The sequence below is a fragment of the Neofelis nebulosa genome, chromosome 1 (genome assembly GCF_028018385.1).
Source record: "Neofelis nebulosa isolate mNeoNeb1 chromosome 1, mNeoNeb1.pri, whole genome shotgun sequence".
In the NCBI taxonomy this organism is placed as follows: Eukaryota; Metazoa; Chordata; class Mammalia; order Carnivora; family Felidae; genus Neofelis; species Neofelis nebulosa.
This window is the reverse complement of record NC_080782.1, coordinates 123610537-123629527: the sequence shown is the minus strand read 5'-3', so window position 1 is coordinate 123629527 and position 18991 is coordinate 123610537. Positions and strand designations below refer to the sequence as shown.

At 47.5% G+C, this 18991-nt stretch overlaps 3 protein-coding genes across 18 annotated transcripts; 1 reads left to right on the top strand and 2 right to left on the bottom strand.

The window, feature by feature from the left end:
• Positions 1-4768: 4768 nt before the first annotated feature.
• Positions 4769-6896, bottom strand: CD14 (CD14 molecule). Its single transcript, XM_058734509.1, has 2 exons — positions 6684-6896; positions 4769-6594 (listed from the first exon to the last, which is right to left on the bottom strand). The coding sequence occupies exons 1-2, from the start codon at positions 6684-6686 to the stop codon at positions 5473-5475; spliced, it is 1125 nt and encodes a 374-aa protein (XP_058590492.1). The 5' UTR covers positions 6687-6896; the 3' UTR covers positions 4769-5472.
• An 827-nt stretch (positions 6897-7723) lies between these two features.
• On the top strand, positions 7724-16534 carry TMCO6 (transmembrane and coiled-coil domains 6). 16 transcript variants are annotated; one of them, XM_058734361.1, is made up of 12 exons: positions 7726-7896; positions 8283-8443; positions 13112-13227; positions 13333-13516; positions 13769-13873; positions 14077-14162; positions 14378-14512; positions 14737-14848; positions 14966-15152; positions 15299-15393; positions 15777-15944; positions 16190-16534. In XM_058734361.1, exons 1-12 carry the CDS (start codon positions 7848-7850, stop codon positions 16301-16303), a joined length of 1512 nt encoding a protein of 503 aa, XP_058590344.1. In that variant the 5' UTR covers positions 7726-7847; the 3' UTR covers positions 16304-16534. The 16 variants fall into 16 exon arrangements, with proteins under 16 accessions (XP_058590373.1, XP_058590344.1, XP_058590380.1 ...); XM_058734373.1 differs by having other exon boundaries at positions 7728-7896; positions 14396-14512; XM_058734404.1 differs by adding an exon at positions 11051-11163 and having other exon boundaries at positions 7779-8443.
• A 114-nt stretch (positions 16535-16648) lies between these two features.
• Positions 16649-18912, bottom strand: NDUFA2 (NADH:ubiquinone oxidoreductase subunit A2). The gene is made up of 3 exons (XM_058734529.1): positions 18761-18912; positions 18525-18631; positions 16649-16859 (listed from the first exon to the last, which is right to left on the bottom strand). Exons 1-3 carry the CDS (start codon positions 18859-18861, stop codon positions 16768-16770), a joined length of 300 nt encoding a protein of 99 aa, XP_058590512.1. The 5' UTR covers positions 18862-18912; the 3' UTR covers positions 16649-16767.
• Positions 18913-18991: the final 79 nt, after the last annotated feature.

Below are 18991 nucleotides of genomic sequence, written 5' to 3'. Positions count from 1 at the left end.
GTTGGCCTCTGTGCTGACAGTTCAGAGCCTGAAGCCTGCTTCGGATTGTGTCTCCCTCTCTCTCTGCGCCTCCCCTGCTCTCTCTCTGTCTCTCTCTTTCAAAAATAAATAAACATTAAAATTTTTGAAAAAACAAGGATCCATACATACAAAAAAAAATCTGTTAAAATAAACAAAGTCCGCAAAGTTTCAGGATACAAAATCAACATACAAAATCCAATGAGTTTCTATACACTACTAATGAACAATCTGAACAGGAAATTAAGAAAACAATTCCATTTACAATAGCATCAGAAAGAATAAAATACTTAGGAATTAGCCAAAGAGATTAAAGACTTGTACAGTGAAAATTATAAAACATTGTTGAAAGAATTAAAGACACAAATGAATGGAAAATCATCCCATTTTGATGGATTAGAAGATTTTAAATTATTAAAGTATCAACACTCATCAAAGCAATCTACAGATTTAATGCAATTTCCATCAAAATTCAGGAGCATTTTATGCAGAAATTTAAAAATCCACCCTAAAATTCATATGGAATCTCCAGGGACCCCAAATAGCCAAAACAATCTTGAAAAAGAAGAACAAAGGAGATGCCTGGGTGGCTTGCTCAGTTAAGCCTTCCACTCTTGATTTCAGCTCAGGTCATGATCTCACGGTTAACGGGTTCGAGCCCTGTATTGGGCTCTGGGCTGACAGTGTGGAGCCTGCTTGGGATTCTCTCTTTCTCCCTCTCTCTCTGCCCCTCCCCCCAATCAAACGCGTGCATACACATGCATGCACTCTCTCTTTCCCTAAATAAATAAATAAACATAAAAAAAAACACAGGAGAACAAAGTTGGAGATCTCACATTGATTTCAAAACTTACTACAAACGTACAGTAATCACAACAGTGTAGTATTGACATAAACACGGATATATCGACCAATAGAATAGAGAGCCCAGAAATAAAAATCTCACGTTTATGGTCAAAGGATTTGGATGAGAGAGCCTAGACCATTCGATGGGGAAAGGACAGACTTTTAAATAATGCTACTGAGAAAACCGTATACCCACATGCAAAAGAATGAAGTTGAACCCTTACCTTAAACATATATATCTCGGGGCGCCTGGGTGGCGCAGTCGGTTAAGCGTCCGACTTCAGCCAGGTCGCGATCTTGCGGTCCGTGAGTTCGAGCCCCGCGTCGGGCTCTGGGCTGATGGCTCAGAGCCCGGAGCCTGTTTCAGATTCTGTGTCTCCCTCTCTCTCTGCCCCTCCCCCGTTCATGCTGTGTCTCTCTCTGTCCCAAAAATAAATAAAAAACGTTGAAAAAAAAAAATTAAAAAAAAAAAAAACAAAAACAAAAAAAAACATATATATCTCTACTGCTACCACCCTGATCCAGCCACCATCTGGTTTTTCTTAAACAACTTTATATTAAGATATAATTCAGAATACATAAAATTCACCCTTTTAAAGTCTCCATGTCATTGGTCTTTAGCATATTCCTACAGTCGTGCAGCCATCATCACTAATTTTAGATTTTCATCACCCACAAAAGAAATCCGGTACCCCATTCAAGGTCACTACCCATTTCCCATCCCAGCCACCACCCTAGTCCTAAGCAACAGCATAACTGTTTCTATCTACCATCATTTCTTGACCGGGTTATTAATGTAGCCTCCTAACTGGTTTTCTAATTTGCCCCCTGCAGATATTCTCAGTGTAGCACCCAGAATGACCCTTTTAAAATGTAAACCACATTATGTTACTCTCTGCTCAAAATCCTCCCGTGGGTCTCTATTTCACTGAAAATAAAAGCCAAAGCTTTCCAGTGGCCTATAAACCTTAAAAAATTGTGGACCCTCATCTCACTGATGTCATCTCCTATATCTTCCAGAGCCTGTGTAGTGGATGATTCCTCTTTCCAGAATGTGTTTCCACCAGGTAACTGCAAGGCTCACTCTCTCACCTCTCTCACATCTTTGCTCAGAAGCCACATTCTCAGTTATGTCTTGCAATGTTTAATACTCACCCCCAATACTCTCCCCTTTTTGTCCCTGCTCTATTTTTTTCAACAGCATTTATCTTCTAATACACTATAGACCTTACTCTCCCTGCTGCAATGTAAACACTTTATGAACAGGGACCTCTGCTGCTCTGTTCACTGATGTATCCTCAGCACTTGCAAGTGTTTGCCATGTGGTGGAAACTCACTAAACGAGTCTTGTTGAACAACGGAATAAACAAATGACCAGAGCATTCCGGACAGAGGGAAGAGCCAGTGTGAAAGGAAAGAATGCCAGAGTGGAGTGGCTACAATATGTTGAAGGGAGGGGACAGAGACAAAGATAGGGAAGGAAGCTAGGAGACTGCTGACCACTCTGTCCCTGTGCCCCCACCTGAAAAGTTCAGAATTCTCCTCTTACATCTCTGTCTCCTTTAAGACCCCCCCCCCCTTCCTGCTTCCTAAAATGTTGACTGATGTTTTCCGAGTTTCCCTTCCCAGCAGTCTCCCTGCTTGCTCTATCCCCTCCAGGGCTCAGGGAACTTTTCCATGGGTATCACTTCACAGTGATAGCACGTGGCTAGCACTTCTGCAGTGCATTGCTCCTCAATTCTTGCATCCAGTCCAAACTCATCTTGTCAGACCTAAACCCCAAAAACCTACTAGCTACTGGATTTCTCCACAGGGAGTTCCCTAAAGCACTTCAAGCTCTGAAGTGCCCTTCCCCCAATCTTCTTTTTCTTTTAAATTTCCATCCCCTTGAGAAACCCTGCATCACCTAAACCGGAAATCTGAGTCATCCCATCTTCACTCACATTCAGGCATCCTGGGACCCATCAGTTCTGTTTCTTTCAGAGCTCCTGGAGCCATCCTTCCCCCACATCCCCATGTCTACTGCTGTCCCGGTCAGGTCCTCACTCTTTCTCACCTGGACTCATTCAATAACCTCCTCAGTGCTCCCTTAGAATCTGCTAATCCATCCTCCACGTGGTCACCTGTGGGCTTTTTCAAACACATGCCTGCTTCCATTAACTGTCCACTAAAAACCCATTAATAACTCCTCACACCCTGCAGGATTACCTCTATGTCCCTTCCTGACATGCTTTTAGTTATATTATCTCTCTTCTGCCCAGAGGAGAGAGATGGCTCCTAAGCTTAATTAGAGCAAAAGCTAAAGTTCTTACTATGTTCTATATTTACGGTGCTTCTCCAACTCCCTTTGGCAAGGGACCAAGTTTCTTTTTTAAAGTTGCAATCCTTGTGGATGATAACTTTTATAAAATACAATTGAAACGTTGCTGCAATGTGAAATTTTATTAAAGTTTCTGAACATTCATTCTGGACTTTCTTAAAATTTATCTTGCCTCAGATGATATTTTGAGTAACATGGCTTTACAAGGCCCTACATAATCTGGCCCTGCTATTCTCTAATGTTTTCTCTTACTGTTCTTCCCTTCCACCCCTGCTCACCCTGCTTCCCCCACATTGGCCTCCTTGCTGTTTCCTATAACATTCCAAAGCCCTCAGGATCTTTGTGCTTGCCATTGTCTCTACCTGAAATGCCATTCCGGAAGCTATCCTTAAGCTCACTTTCCCAATTCACTCTTGAGTTTGTTCAACTATCCCTTACCAGAGAGGCCTTCCTAACAATCCCATATAACATATCAATCCTCAATGCTCTCTCCTCTTTCTCTTCACAGCACTTACCTTACTTTGATATATTATATGTTTATTGTCTTCCCCTCACCCCCACCATCCAACTAGAATCTGGACTCCGTATGAACCAGAACTTCTTTATGATTTCTGCTGTATCCACAGGGTTTAGCATCGTGCCTGGCACATAATTAGCACTTGAATGGATGAATGTCTCCAGCTTCCATCACCATGATCTCCAGCCCTACCGAATCAGTTATAATTCACAGATCTGGCCATTATACTTTCAGGTTTCTGAGCCTTTTGAAGTGCCCATTTTTGCCTGGGAATGTCCTTCCTGAGGAAACACCTCTCAAGAGCTGGTTAAATGTCTCCTTTTCTGTACAGCCTTCCACAGAACCACCCTTCCCTCATAGAGTTGATCCCTCCCACTCACTGAATCATAACTATCTTTTCTGTGTACATCTCCCTTATTGGATTGAGAACTCCCTGAGGACATGGATGTTTTGGATTCATCTTTGTATACCAGGATCCTAATGGGGCCTGAGGTTGAGCAGGGGCTCCATAATTTTGATGAAGAGTTCTCAAAGCTATTCAGATGAAAGGAGTTGCTTCAAGTGGTTAGTTCTCTGAGACAAGAAATGTTCCAAGAGGCTGGATGAAGTCCCTTGGGGACACTCCAGGGGGCCTCCTGACTGGGGGTGGGGGGAGGTTTATCTGTCCCCATGATTCTCTGCATCTGTGGTCTGGTAACCTGTGTAACTCTCCCACCAATGCTACTTTGCATCTTTCATCCCTACCTGTGTGGCTCTAGATACTAGAGGGAAGCAGATCAGTGGGCTGTGGTTATTTATATCCCCCTCCCTTCCCTCTCCCAGCTCCTCTGTGAGGCATGTGTGTAGCTCTCTGATGGATGTGGCTGCCTCCTCGATGTACAGAAGAGACTCCTAGAAGGAACAATACCTCTTGGTCGATGCCCTGGGTCTCTGAAATAATGTGGTTTGGAGGGCACATGTGGTTAATTGCCCTGTGAAAGGTCTAAGAGGCTGTGAAGGGTCTAAGCTGTTATCCTATTTGCAATTCAAAGATCCAGCCAGGAAGAAAAAAAAAAAATCCAGCCAGAAACAATTATACACACATTTACTAACATAATGATCAGATCTCTGGTTCAGACACAGAATGTTTAATGACAGCATCTTGCAACAGTCCTCTGTGCCCAAATTCCCCGATGACACAGTGAAAGCCAAAATACCTGTGTGTGCCAAGCGGCTTTACATAGCAGAAGAGAAACCCTGGAATTATGAAACCCAGAGCTTATGTAGGACAGGTGGCATAGCTGTCCCTTCTCCCGGGAGGGTGGGAGAGATAAAGAGAGAATAAGTAAGTGGCTCCCGGTTTTATTGCCATTGACAGAGGGAGAAGCTGGCTCTTGGAAAGTGCACCACAGAGGAAACGTGCTGTAACTTGCTAGGCACGTTTATCACTCAGATATCCTTTAACACAGGTGCCAGTAATCTCCTCAGAAAGCTGGATTGCACGGAAACCTCTGTTTCTCACACACAGCCTAGACAGGCAATATTCCCTGCCTCTTGCACCCTTGAAGTTCTATTCTTAGGATGAAGAAAGTCTAAATGTAATGGATTCCACATCCAGCTCTGTGCCTAGCACATCACAACACCCAGTACACACATCTGTTGAGTAAATGACATGAATCGTTGTTTCAGGTTTTAATGAACATGGGGCAGAGGGTTGGTTGATTAAGACGTCCTGACGAGGCTTCCCAGCAGCCAGGGCAATCTGAGCCAATTCATTAGTCTCTCCTGGGCTTTAGGCGAAGCCCCCCGCCCTTTGAAGCACCGCGAGGGTTCCGGACATCCCCACAGCCAAGGCCGAACGCGCACAGGCTTGGACCACGCCAGAGTTCATCGGGTCTTCTTGGTATTTGGGGGCTTCAGGGTCCATAAGGGGATTCCCGTCCAGTGTCAGGTTACTCACCTTGGGCAGCTCTTCTAGCCCCGGCACTCTTTTCAGCCTGTTGCACCTAAGATCTAGCACGCTGAGCTTGACTGGCAGTCCCTTAGGCACCTGCTCCAGCCCAGCGAACGACAAGTTGAGAGAGTTCAGTGTGCTGGGCCAGACACATCCAGGAGCGCCTGGGGCGGTGGCGCGCAGCGAGTTGTGGCTGAGGTCTAGGCTGTGGAGTTGCACACCCGCCGCCGCCATGGCCACGCACACGCCGTTGGGCGTCTCCATCCCCGCGTTGCGTAAAGCCAGAGCCCGAAGGGCCGGGAATTTGTGCGGACAAAGAGCTGCAGTCAGTCCGTCCTCGCCCAGTCCGGGATTGTCGGATAAGTCTAAGGTGGTGAGAGCCGGAAAGGTGCGGAGTTGGGAGCAGGGAAAAGCAAGCGAGTGTGCTTGCGCAATATTCAGTACTTTGAGGCCCGGCTTGAGCCACTGCTGCAGTTCCGCGAGCCAGGCACCTCCGGTTGCCCACGACACGTTCCGGAGACTGAGGGTGGAGAGCGCAGGCCCAGTGGCTTCCAGAAGAAGCGGCGGCATCGCGCCGGTTACCTCCAGGTTCTGGAGCGTCAGTTCCTTGAGGCGGGAATATGAGAGCGCACGCAGGAAGGCGACCAGAAGGACAGCAGGAACCTGTGCAGAGCCCACTGTGAGCCGCCGCAAGCGCAGAGCCTTGACCATGTCAGCATACTGCTTCGGGTCGGCGTCTGCGCCCTTTAGAAATTGTTCCAGGCTGCGGCCGCCGCCGTGGATCTCCACCTCGACGGCAGCCATACACTGGAAGGCGCTGGACCAGTCGGGCTTAGGATCCGTGAAGTTGCAGAAGCAGCGGAAATCGTCGTCGTCCACTTCGCAGGGTTCTGGTGTGGTCTCAGAGTCGCACAGCATTGGCAGCAGCAGCAGCAGCAGCAGCAAGCAGGGCGCGCGCACCTGGGAAGAGAGCGGAGGTCAGGGCGGCCCCAGCTAGTCCCTGGGGTTCTTCGAGTAGTTCCCTTTCGTCCCCAAGACCGTACACTCACCATGGTCGATTGGTGCTCGAAGACTCTGTCCTGGCAAGCTCAGGGAAGGGCTCTGGCTTCTTTCCCTGTGCAGCGGCACTCCCTGGTTTCTAGGCTCCCCACACGTTATTTGTCCTCTTTGGCGGCCTCTGAGAGTTTATGTAACCCTGGGGTGTCACTCTGTTACTTCCTTTGTGAACCCTGGTCACTCCCCACCTCTCTGCCACCCAACTGCTCTATGAACTACGGTTCTGGGAAATTTTGCAATGAGGGATTTTGCCAGGAGAGGGACTTTTGAGGGAAGGATATTGTAGCGCATCTGGAGTGCAATGCTCCAGGCAGTGCCCTGATGAGTCAGACACCCCAGGCTTGTTTGATAGTTATTGAGAAGGAAGGCTCCCCAGTGCCGCAGGCCAGGACTCTTACCTCCCTCTGCCTCTATCCCAATGACTCAACTGGGGTAGTTTGCTTAACTTTTCTTTAGTTTTGGGTTACTATGAACTTACCAACACACCCAAATCCAATCACCTGAATATCCTCGGATATATAATTGGATATTTTGTGGAAGGAATTGCAAATTTCATCTGTTGACTCCAAGGGATAGGATGAGGTTCGAGAGAAGGAAGTAGGAAGAAGAAGTAGTCTGAAGAACAGCTCTCTTCCTTTTTTTTTTCTGCTGACTTGTTCTTTTTAAAACTTTATTAAGAAAGTAATAGCTTTCTTAAAAGTAGAAAGAAGTGTTTAACAGAGACACATTGGCCAAGTAGCTCCACCTCTTACAGTTTCCATGTTCTTATCCTGAAATTGAGAAACAAGGCATTTCTAACCCAGTTTGCCCCCTTGCACCTAGCTCTCCCCTCCCTTCCCCCCAACACAATTCCTGTGTCCTAGAAAGGAAAGGCTGGACCAATGTTGAATGTGGATTAATTAGTAACCTACCTGTTTTGCCAAGAAAAAAAGCAAGTGTCCCAGAGGGTGGTGTAGGGGCTATGCCTCTATAACTGCCCTCGCAGTTCTGCACCTGTGGATTCTGGGGAAAGAGCTATACAAAAAAAATGTTTGAATTCTCACTTCTCCTATTTTTCAGGAATGGCTTCACATCTGTCCTCATTCCAAACAGGGAGGCTTCATGAGGCCAGACTGCTCTCTGTGTGCCTTGTTGATCATGCCTTTATACCCTGAGCCATGCCCCAAAGCCAGGCCAGGTCACTGGTGCATCCTGGAGGACCAAGATGTGAGTATAGCTCAGTGTTGAATACACTGACTCTGCAGTCAGACAGCCAGGCTTGGAATCCCAGCTCTACCACTGAGGTTGTAAGATTTGGGCAAGTTTCTGGGCCTCAGATTTCTGTGCTACTGCTTTGTAAAATGGAGCTAATGGTAGTACCTGTCTATGACTACAGAGCCACATCTATTAGAGTACTCCTGATTGTTATGTTCTTCATCAAAGCCTCTGCATTCAGAAGACTCAGGCCACTGAAGCCTGGCTCCTTAGCAAACCCCATCATTTTGGGGAAAGCACTTTGTGGTGCAAATGAAGAGGGGCAATGATGGTTTGCAAAGATCGCCAACTCACACCTTGATTCAACAAATATCTATCATTTGTCTACCAAATGTCAGGGCTGGTACAAAACCCGGGGATGCAGACATGGTCATCACACAGTCCCTCAAGTACTCCAGGAAGTGGAAGAGGCAAACACAGACCCAGAGCTACAGTCCATAGAGAAGAGGACTCAGAGGAGAGAAACCAAGGACTTGTGGGAGCTGTGGAGAAAGGAACAGTGAGCACTGTATTAGAGAGGACATGGGGCTGTTGTTTACAGGATTGACAGTCTTGTTGGGCAGATAATGCAAAAAAAATCAGGGTGGGCAGCTGTAACTCTCTGAGCAGACATTTTGCCTGGTGACTTGTCTTACCTTCGCCACCAGGAGAAATATGTAGGTGTTAAAAGCAGCCTGTCCCATGACAAAGGAGATAAGACCCAGACCCTACCTCCAGCCAGAGCATGGTGCATAGCAGGTGCTCAGTAAATGGTTGTCCCGGAGCTGGATGGATGTTGAACCTGGAGAGATGTGGGGGCAGGATGATGGTCTGCAGATATTTAACTAGGTGATTTGTGGAAGAGATTGAAGGCAACTGACTCCAAGAGATGAAATTAAATTCTGGGGAAGGAAGTTGGTTTGAAAGTGCCAAATCTTAACCACTAGACTACCAAAGGAAGTTGGTTTGAAGAACTGTTCCCTTTCCTGGATTTGCTCTTTTATTTGCCTAAGTAATAGCTTTCTAAAAATTAGAGGCCTCCAGGGAAAGCTATTAGGTAAATGTTTTATAAATTACTGTTTCTCATTTTCAGTCATGCCTAACGATTTCGGTAGGCTAATGTCCTGTCTTCTTAGGTACGCATCAAACCTGGCACACATTAGAAATCATACAAAGTCCTGGATAGTTTTCATTTAACTAATCGATAGAAAAACACTTATTTTCCTATTGTAAGTGTGAAGCTTTTTGATTGTTAATAAAAGAATCTACCAACCATCAAAAAAATAAAATAAAATAAAAATAAAAATTGGAGGCCTCCAATAGAAATTTTTAAGTGCTACCAACACTCTACTTTCTTGGAATTTTGAAGGAGAGGAGACAACATCAAACGATTACACTGTAACTTAATGACAGCTGTGAAAAGGGTTATGAACTATACATTGTTATAGGCTCTCATGACAGGGAAGCAGGTACAGTAGTTCTGAGTAGGGGACACTGTAATTGAGATCCTGAGGGTGGTGTTAATTAAGGGAAGGGTGCTTATTGGGGATGGTGGAGCAGAGACAGGGCTCTAGGGAGGGTAACAGCCTGTGCAAAAGCCTGGAGAAGGAAGAAAGCAAGGGCTTGGAACAAAGAGAAGATCCCAGGAGAGATGAATTAGTTGAGGCTCCCTTCCATTGAAAACTGGAGAGGTATGCAGGGATTAGACCATGCAAGGCTTACTTGGCCACAATTCAGATTTCAGAGGTAAGGAACACAGTTTTTAAATTCACCAGTGTTTCTCCAGTGCCTGGTAGTTAATGGCACTCAAAATTTGGTTTAAGAATTACTTAACCCCCCCGGGCGCCTGGCTGGCTCAGTTGCATTCTACTCTTGATTTCGGCTCAGGTCTTGATCTCATGGTTCCTGGGATCTAGCCCTGAGTGGGTGGGGCTCTGCTGATAGCGCAGAGCCTGCTTGGGATTCTCTCTCTCCCTCTTTCTCTGCCTTTCCTTCGCTCTTTCTGTCTCTTTCAAAAAAAAATAAATAAACAGTAAAAAAACAATTAAATATTAAAAAAAGAATTACTAGGGGCGCCTCGGTGGGTCAGTCGGTTAAGCATGGGACTTGGGCTCACGTCATGATCTCACAGTCCATGGGCTCCAGCCCCACCTCCAGCTCTGTGCTGACAGCTCAGAGCCTGGAGCCTCCTTCAGATTCTGTGTCTCCTTTTCTCTCTTTCTCTGCCCCTCTCCGTAACACGCTCTCTCTCTCAAAAGTAAATATACATTAAAAAAAGAATTACTTTTATTTAGAACAGGGAAATAATTATATTTGTCTCATTTTCTTTATACGTGTGTACTGGGGATAACTCATGATGGAGAACAATTCAATAAAGTAATGCGAATCCAGCGTTCATCAGTGAGAGCCGAGTTATTGGTGAAATCTTCCTAGAGGTCGGGGTAGTTTTGAATGTTCGTCTAGGATGTGTTAGGTATGGGGAGGTTGTATTTGCCGAGCGGAAGGTGAGGCACTGTCAGTCCAAGTCGAGGCTGAGTTTCTTTCCTAGAACTGGGAAGGAGAAAAACCGTGCTGTTCGGCTTTGCTCAGGTTCCTGGCTGCAGAGGTCCTACTCCGCCTCTAGCTTTCGCTCCGCCCCTCCCTGCCCTTGTCCCACCCCATTCTACTCTCCCTTCGCCCCGCCCCTCCATCGGTCCTTACCCCCTCTGTCCCCGCCCTGCTCCACATCGTGGTTGCGCATTCTTGCTCCTCCCCGCCTTCTCTTTGCGCCGTGCTCCGCCCACTCGCACCTCCTTTTCCGGCAAGCGCTGCGGTTGCGCGGTGCGTGCCATCTTTTAGGCTCGTGGAGCGGTTCGCTGGCTTTCTGCTTTGGGCGAATTTTATCCAGGCCCACCATGTGGAGCGGAAGGCAGGGTCGCCTCAGACCGGTGGGCTGCGTGGTAGAGGAGCTACGGTGCCGCCGACGGGAGCGGGAGGCAGGTGCTGGCGAGCAAGGGAGACGGCAGGATGCGCGGGGTGGCTATAGCGGTCGGAGATAGGATAAGGAGGTTCCCGGGTTGGAGACGGGGTTCAGAGTCCTAGATGCCCCCCCCCCCCAACTACGTTCAGCCGGCTTCTTTGCCCCCAGCACTGCGGAAGGCGCGGAGGGAACAGCAGCTGATCAGTAAGAGACTGCTGAGAGACGACGCGTCGGAGGAAGCCGAAGGGGGATGTGTGGCCATGATCCTTGGGGAAACTGAGGTGAGGCGACAGGGTGCACGGTGAGGTCGACACCGGCTGGCGCCAAATTCCTTTTGAGGTCTGCCCCACATCTGGACGCGGTCCCTTCACTACCTCCATCCATCCAGTGGGCCAAGCCAGAAACCGGTGAATCATCCTCGACAACTCGGTCTCTCATCCCCACACCGATACATCAAGTCTTAGTCGTTTTAAACGTCTTAAGGAGCTTTGGCGTCCTTACGTGCTTCACCATCGTGGCTAAGCCATCCTCTTCTCCGTGTACTCACAATAGCCTTCTAACAGGTCATCTGTATCTGTGCTTGCCGCCTTCAGATTCATTCTGCATACATCAGACAGATGTGCCTTTTAAGAACACATAGAGACCGAAATCTTTCCTGTGACCTATAATGTCCAGCACTGTCTAACCTTTGCCTCCCTCCAACCTTACTAGTTTATTCATCTTAGCCCAAATTACCCTTTTTTAGGTTTTTTTGTTTTTGTTTTTTTGTTTTTTACTTATTTTTGGGAGAACGCAAGCCAGGGAGGGGCAGAGACAGGAGGACAGAGGCTCTGAAGTGGGGTCTGGGCTGAAGCCTTACAGAAGCGATCCTGATCGCTGGGGTCGAACTCACCGGGAGATCTTGACCTGAACATAAGTCGATCCTTCAACTGACTGAGCCATCCAGGTGCCACACCCCTTTTTAGTTCTTGAAAGACTGTATTAGGCTCTTTCCTGTCTCAAGTCATTTGCATTTGCAGCATCTAAAAGTGAGTCTCTTTTAGTATTGTCTTGACAGACTGCAGAATATCGATCCTACTAATTGCTTGTTTATCGTTTTTCCAACGAGACTTATTTGTTTCTTAATGTTTATTTATTTTTGAGAGAGAGACAGAGTGCGAGCAGGGGAGGGGCAGAGAGAGAGGGAAGGAGACAGAATCTCAGGCAGGCTCCAGGCCCCGAGCTGTTGGCACAGAGCCTCATATGGGGCTTGAACCCTCCAACCGCAAGATCATGACCTGAGCCAAAGTTGGACACTTAGCTAACTGAGCCACCCAGGTGCCTCAGAACCTACACCCTATCTTAGTTGTTGTCATTGAAAATTCAGATGCCTGTAGACTATCAGGCATATAGTAGATGGTCAGTATTTAGTGAATAAGCGAATGAAATGATTAGTTTTACCTGATTTATTCATTCAGCAAGCATCGGGCATCCCCTTTGTTTATATTGTCTATGTTTACATATGTTGTTCACAAAGCACTCGTGCCTAGGTTCATTGGTTCATTGTGTGCTTACTTTATGCCAAGAGACTGTGCTGGGTACTGAGGTACACAAAGATGAAGAGAATCCCTTTCTTTGAAGTGCTTGCAATAACCCAGTGAAGGAGACAGGTGTGCTAACCACCTGTCATGAAGGAAACATGAGGCACAATAGAAACCCCTAAATGTGCAAAAGGAAGCCAGGAAGACCTTACTTCTCAGAGGCAGTAACCGGAATAGAAATCTGAAGGGAGTGGAGGACCTGGGGAGGGTATCCCAGGCAGAAAAATAGATTGTGCAAAAGCTTGGAAGCATTAGAAACAAGTCATGTTATGGTAGGTGTTGGAGTATAGGTTGCACGGGGAGAATGGCTAGAGGGATAGGTTGTGCCAGACTGAAAGGTTTAAATGTTATCCTTGAAATAACCCCTTAAGAAGGCAGGAAAGATGTTATTCCCATTTTTCAGGTGAAAAACTGAGGTTTAGGTTTCTTGTAGAGAAGTGGCAGGGCTGGTATTAAACCTAGTTCTGATTCCCTCTTCTGTCTACCCTACTGCAAGATTGAGACTTACTAGCCATATTAGTGTGAATGACAAGTTCTAGGGATGGTGCAACATTGGAGTGCTCACAGGTGAAGTGGGCAGAGTAGGACTCCTGCCTGCCTTCTGGCAACTTTATGTTGCCATCTCTTCTCTCCATGCCCTGTGCTCCAGATCCAGCATTTCCTACGATTAGCACAGCAGGGGACAGAAGAAAAGGAGAGAGAGAGGGCTCTGGTCAGCCTTCGTCGAGGCTTGCAGCACCCTGAGACGCAGCAGACCTTCATCTGGTCAGTGTGGGTGGTGTGAGTGGGGGCTGGGTCTCTAAGAGATGGACAGGAGTGTGGACGGGATGGGCCACAGGCTGAGCAGGGCTCTGGTGCTCACTCATGTAGGCTGGAGGGCAGCATGCGGACCTTGGTCGGGCTTCTGACCAGCAACCAAGCCCTGTTGCAGCTTGAGGCCGCTCGGTGCCTTCATGAGCTCTCTCATTCTGAACAGTCTGCGGTGGCTGAGGCCTGCCTGCCAGCCACTTCCTACCTTCTCACCTACCTCTCCGGTCACAGCTCAGACTTTATAGTAAGCCTTGTCCCTTCCTACCTTGTTCTTGGCTTGGATTTAAAAATTATGCTTTTGGGTGTAGTTTGACCTGGCACATAGGGGAAGAAGAAAACTTGTTTCCCCTGATGTCCATAGCCATACATATGCCCATCATCTTCCACTCCCTTTTGCCCAGAGCCTTGAAGACAACACTGTTCCATCCTCCGCACTCCCACCCCCACCCTAGCCTGAGATAGGCTATGCCCAGTGCTTTTGTTGTCCCACTCTCAGGAGCTCTGTCTGTATACACTGGGTAACCTGATTGTGGAGAGTGAGGCTGTGAGAAGGCAGCTCCTGCCACAGGGCATTGTTCCAGCCTTGGCTGCCTGCATCCAGGTGAGCGTCCATCTATTGTCTCCCTCCTTGGGCAGCACTCCCCTCACTCGTCTCTACATGGTCCCCCTGCTTTGTTTAGGCAGCTTCAGCCTCTGCCCTATGCTAAGGGGTTGAAGGTCACAGGGAACCTTATGACACGGTTTCCAGAGTCAGATCTGTGCTCTGTCTACTTCTAGTACTTCTGTACTCTTGTCTACTTCTAGTCCCCCCATCTGACTGTGCTGGAAGCCCTTGGATATGCCTTATCCCAGCTTCTGCAAGTTAAGGAAGCTCCAGAGATGATCATCCCGTAAGTAAAATTGTGTCTGCAGATGTGCAGGTAGGTGTGACCCACTTTGTATTGTAACCCCTGGAGGTGTGATTGAGTCTTGTTTCCAAAGCTATTGCATATTTTAGCTCAAGGTGTCTGGCTGGGAAGAGCTTTGGATTTGAATGCTTTCCCACCTGCTCTTAGGGTTTGGGAAGAATGACTGGCATCTTGGTTTCTGTGGTTCCCACTCACAGCTCTCCTTCTGCTGACAGCTCCGTCTTGGGCTCCACTCTCCCTGAGCACATCCTGCGACTGTTGCAACCTGGTCCAAAGCTGAACCTTGGGGTTGCTGTGGAGTTTGCCTGGTGTCTGCACTATATCATCTGCAGGTAACAAAGGCCTTTTGCAGAAGTCCCACAGACCTTCCCTAGGGCTCCCTAGGGCTCCCTTCTAGGACACTCTTGTTTTTGAACTTTGGTTTCTGGAATTTCAGAGAGTTTTCTTCTTTCTGTAGTGCTCTTTACTTGGAGCCCAGGAAGCCTACAACCTAGGCCATTTGCCATCTTAAAGGTAGGATTGACTGAGTAGTGACTATTTGATTGTTATTGCCCAGCCAGGTCGACAATACCCTGCTTATCTCCCATGGGGGTCTGTCCACTCTGGGGTTGCTGCTATTGGACATGGCTGGAGCTGTCCAGAGAACAGAGGATACAGGACTGGAGCTGGTAGGTGAAGAGAACAGGTCAAGGTCTGGGCTACCTTTCTTCCTACTCTGTTCTTCCTTCAGTACACAGGTAGCCCCTTCCTCCTTAGACCATACTCAGACCAACTTGTCTTTGCAGCTGGCATGTCCTGTGCTTCGGTGTCTAAGCAACTTGCTAACAGAAGCAGCAATGGAGGTTGTGGGAGGGCAAAATCAGCTTGAAGACGAGCGTGTTGTGGCTGCCTTATTTATCCTTCTGCAGTTCTTCCTTCAGAAACAGCCCAGCTTACTTCCTGAGGGCCTCTGGCTCCTTAACAACCTCACTGGTATGTGTCATAATGTGCCTAGGACCTTTAGATACTGGACATACTTACTCACTGACTTGGCCAAGGTGGGTAGGATTTGGGGGGGGGGGGCGGTTGCAGTTTCATTTCCCTGTTTGAGGACTCTACTGTGACATTTTCCCTTCTAGCAAACAGTCCTAGTTTCTGTACCTCCTTGCTCTCCATGGATCTGATTGAGCCCCTCTTGCAGTTGTTGCCAGTTTCTAATGTGGTGAGCATATTGGTAGGTATTGGGGTCACTTAAGTATGGGATCTGGTGCCAAAGTAAAAACAGCGGGAGCAGGCCTTTGCACTCAGAAGTACCCTTACCTGAGAGCTGGCAGGTGGTGTGGTATGGATGGCTTCAGGGCCAGACCAGTCTAGATGTGAATCCTTAAACGACTAGTTACTAACCTTGGGCAAATCAGCTTATCATCTTGAACTTTAGTTTCCTCATGTGTAATTGGGAATAGCAGTCCTACCTGAGGGCAGCTGTAGGGATTACAAAACATGCATATAAGTGCTTGGCATGGTGCCTGGCCATGTGGTCAGCACTCCATATTTTAGCGATTTTTAGTCTTTAGTTTTCATCCTTTGTGGGGACTGTGTATACATGTCTTTCTGCAGGTCCTCACAGTTCTGTGCAACGTGGCAGAGAAGGGTCCTGCTTACTGCCAACGTCTGTGGCCAGGGCCCTTGCTCTCCTGCTTGATTGGTACACTGGCCTTCCCTGACATTGAGGTAGTAGGCCAGAGTTTAGAGCTGCTGCAATTGCTGTTCCTCTACCAGCCAGAGGTGGGTTTTGGCCCTGGTCCCCTGTTCTGAGGCCTCTAGTCTCACTATGGCCCCTTTCCTTCCAGTCCTATCTCTAGTCACTTCTCTGGGCCTGGCAAGCCGATATGGACTCCAGGTCGGAACTTCCAGCCTCTTTTTGGGAAGGCTTTCTTCCAAATAGAGGTGGATTAACCCATAAGCCTGTAGGAATCAAGTGTTAGGGCACAGGGACCCAGGTATTAAATCCTTTTCTACCCTGCCCTTAGGCTGCTAAGGATTTTCTGCAGCAATCAGGGGTGCAGGTCCTGGAAAGGCACCAGGAAGAGGCCCAGCTCCAGGATCGTGTGCGTGCTCTCCAGCAGACAGCGCTTCACCAGTGACCTTTTTGATGTCATTCTACTCATCACCACCACCCTACCCTTGCCCCAACTTCCTTGCCCATGGATCCCCCTTTGAGGTTTTAGAACCGTAATGGTATCTCCTGCTCTCTGCTCCTGTGTCTAAGCCAAGACTTTCAAAGCTCAGCTCTTCTTTGACCCAGAACTGTCCATATAGGACCAAAGGGGACTTGATGTGGGCCTGGAATCATCCCCCCCCCCCGCCCCCCATTAGCAGCTCGTGGTTTTTGAAGGGACAGAATAAAGTTTTATTTTTACATTAAACTGGTTTGTCCCAGTGGTTGCACAATAAGGGGTGGAGGGGAAAATAAGGGCATCCAGAGATGGTATTTTTCAGCACAAGCTTTATAAATAACAGAAGAACACATTTTCCCCACATTTTACTCAGTCCAGCATAGCCCAAGCTTTGGGGCTGTTGCTCTTAACAATCAGTGGAGGCTTCACCTTCAGGCTTTGCCACTTAGTACATTCTCCATGGCTCTGGTTACTTGATCAGCACTGAAGTTATTCAAAGAGACATTCTTCTCTTGGCCAAATGCTGAGGAGACAGAGAAGTAATTAAATATCCAATATGCACTGAGGGGGTACTAAGATATTAATAAAACGTCTTTGTCTTTAACTTACAGTTTTGTGAGAATAGGAAAAGTAATGAGATATCACCAAGATGTATTTGGGATGCCTAGAATTTATCCATTGGGTGTCAAACACCTCTAGGAAGCACAGGTCTGACTAGAATTTTGGGTGATTCTGGGTGGCCACAATGGGAAGGAAGGTGTTTCGGGGCAGTTTTTAGGGGCCTGGTAGGTATTTACTATTGAGCACAGTTTGCATGGGCCTAGCCTTGGCTAGGTGCCAAGTCTATGGCTCCCGTAGTCCTAGTATAATACACTCATCTGTATCCATCTCCTCTAGTCTATTGACTTTTTACTCCCCATTTAAAAAAAATGTTTATTTATTTTGAGGGAGAGAGAGACAGTGCGAGCAGCAGAGGGGCAGAGATAGAGGGAGGTATAGAATCTGAAGCAGGCTCTAGGCTGTGAGCTGTCAGCACAGAGCCCAAGTGGGGCTCAAACTCACCAACTGTGAGATCATGACCTGAGCCAAAGTCAGATGCTTAACCAACTGAACCACCAAGGCGCTCCCTCCCCAGTTTTTAATACATACTGCAGTTACCCACTGTTAGAACCAGTCTACCTTAAGTGTGATTTTATTTTCTTCTGTCATTCCTAGGCAAAGGTGTAGTTAAAACTGTGACCACAATACCATTATTCAGTAAGTCTAATAGGTACTGTGTGCCTACTATGTGTCAAGCAATTTAATTTTCAGATTATGGAAAACTTAAATTGGGAATATGAGCAAAAGGTGCTAAGGGCATTGTTACATAACTTGCCAGGGAATTCCTTATTGAGGAGGTGATACACAATTCAGACCTGAATAACAACAACCTGAATTACAGCTAGCTAGCCATGAAAAGCTGGTAGAAGTGCATCCTAAAAAGGGGGAAACACGTGTAAAAGGCTCAACTCTGTTGTATCCTAGCTGCATAACCTTAGTTATGTTCCATAAAAAAAATTTTTTTTGGTAAGTTCCACACCCGATGTTGGGCCTGAACTCAACCCCCACATCAAGAGTCACATGCTCTATTGACTGAACCAGCCAGGTGACCCTGCTGCATCAAAATTTTTATTCATCCTTCTCATCTCTACAATGAGAAAAAAACCAAACACCCCCTCATATGATTAATGAAGATTAAATGAGATTTAGGCAAGAAAGCACTCAACACACCTTAGCATTAATTACTCAACAGAATCATCTTAAGTTTTTGTTACTGAGATTCTCACACTACCAAGTATAGCACTGCCCACACCTAATGTGTAAGGACCCACATCGATGGTAATTGACTAGCATCTCTTCTTCCCCATCTGAAGCCCGTTCTGAATTACGAAAACATCTCTTGGAATTTACGCAGTACCGGGCCCGTCTCCACACCTATGCTACTAGAGACAGGAAACTTCCTGTAACCGTGCAAATGTGAATTTATCTGAAACAACCTCAAAAGCAAGGACGAAGTCCGAGTTCCAGTCTCCCTACAGATTTCTGCTTGACCAGTCTCCCTACAGATTTCTGCTTGACCCCTGGATGACTCTGTCTCTTCAAACCATTGTTCTACTGAGCTCCTAGACCGCCCGCTTCCCCCGCTCACCGTAACGGGCCCAGAGCTTGGGCTGCACATCCGAACACTCGCGGATTAGGATTGGCAGGTCAGGGTTCGCCTTCTTCAGCTCCACATAGTGTTTCTCGATAAATTCCCTGGTGGGGGGGGGGGGCGGAAGAGAGCTGTGCGTGCTATCTACGCGCCGGCCTCCCCAAACACCCGGGAGACAGAGGTCATGACCTGGGAACCCCGAAGCTTACCGGCCCCACTACCTTGTGCCTCACCTGACGCCCTGACTGCCAGGCGAGCGCTGGCACAAGTGGACGCGAATTTCACGCAGGCCCAGTTTTGCCCGAATTCCGCGACTGGCTACAGCCGCCGCCATCTCCGCTAGCACTTAACTCCCCGCCCTAGGACTTCCGGTCATGTTCTCTAATCCTACCAATCGCGGACCCTCCAGTTCCCGCGATATTTAGATGACGCAGGGGGGCAGGCTAAAGTTTAGCCAATGCCTT

Coding starts and splice junctions, on each gene's coding strand:
- TMCO6 (XM_058734361.1), top strand. CDS start 7,848: ATGCCCCAAAGCCAGGCCAGGTCACTGGTGCATCCTGGAGGACCAAGA. Junction 7,897..8,282: donor GCATCCTGGAGGACCAAGAT/GTGAGTATAGCT, acceptor ACCAAATGTCAG/GGCTGGTACAAAACCCGGGG. Junction 14,163..14,377: donor GCTCCAGAGATGATCATCCC/GTAAGTAAAATT, acceptor TCCCACTCACAG/CTCTCCTTCTGCTGACAGCT.
- NDUFA2 (XM_058734529.1), bottom strand. CDS start 18,861: ATGGCGGCGGCTGTAGCCAGTCGCGGAATTCGGGCAAAACTGGGCCTG. Junction 18,632..18,760: donor CCTGGCAGTCAGGGCGTCAG/GTGAGGCACAAG, acceptor CCCCCCCACCAG/GGAATTTATCGAGAAACACT. Junction 16,860..18,524: donor CAAGCTCTGGGCCCGTTACG/GTGAGCGGGGGA, acceptor CTGTCTCCTCAG/CATTTGGCCAAGAGAAGAAT.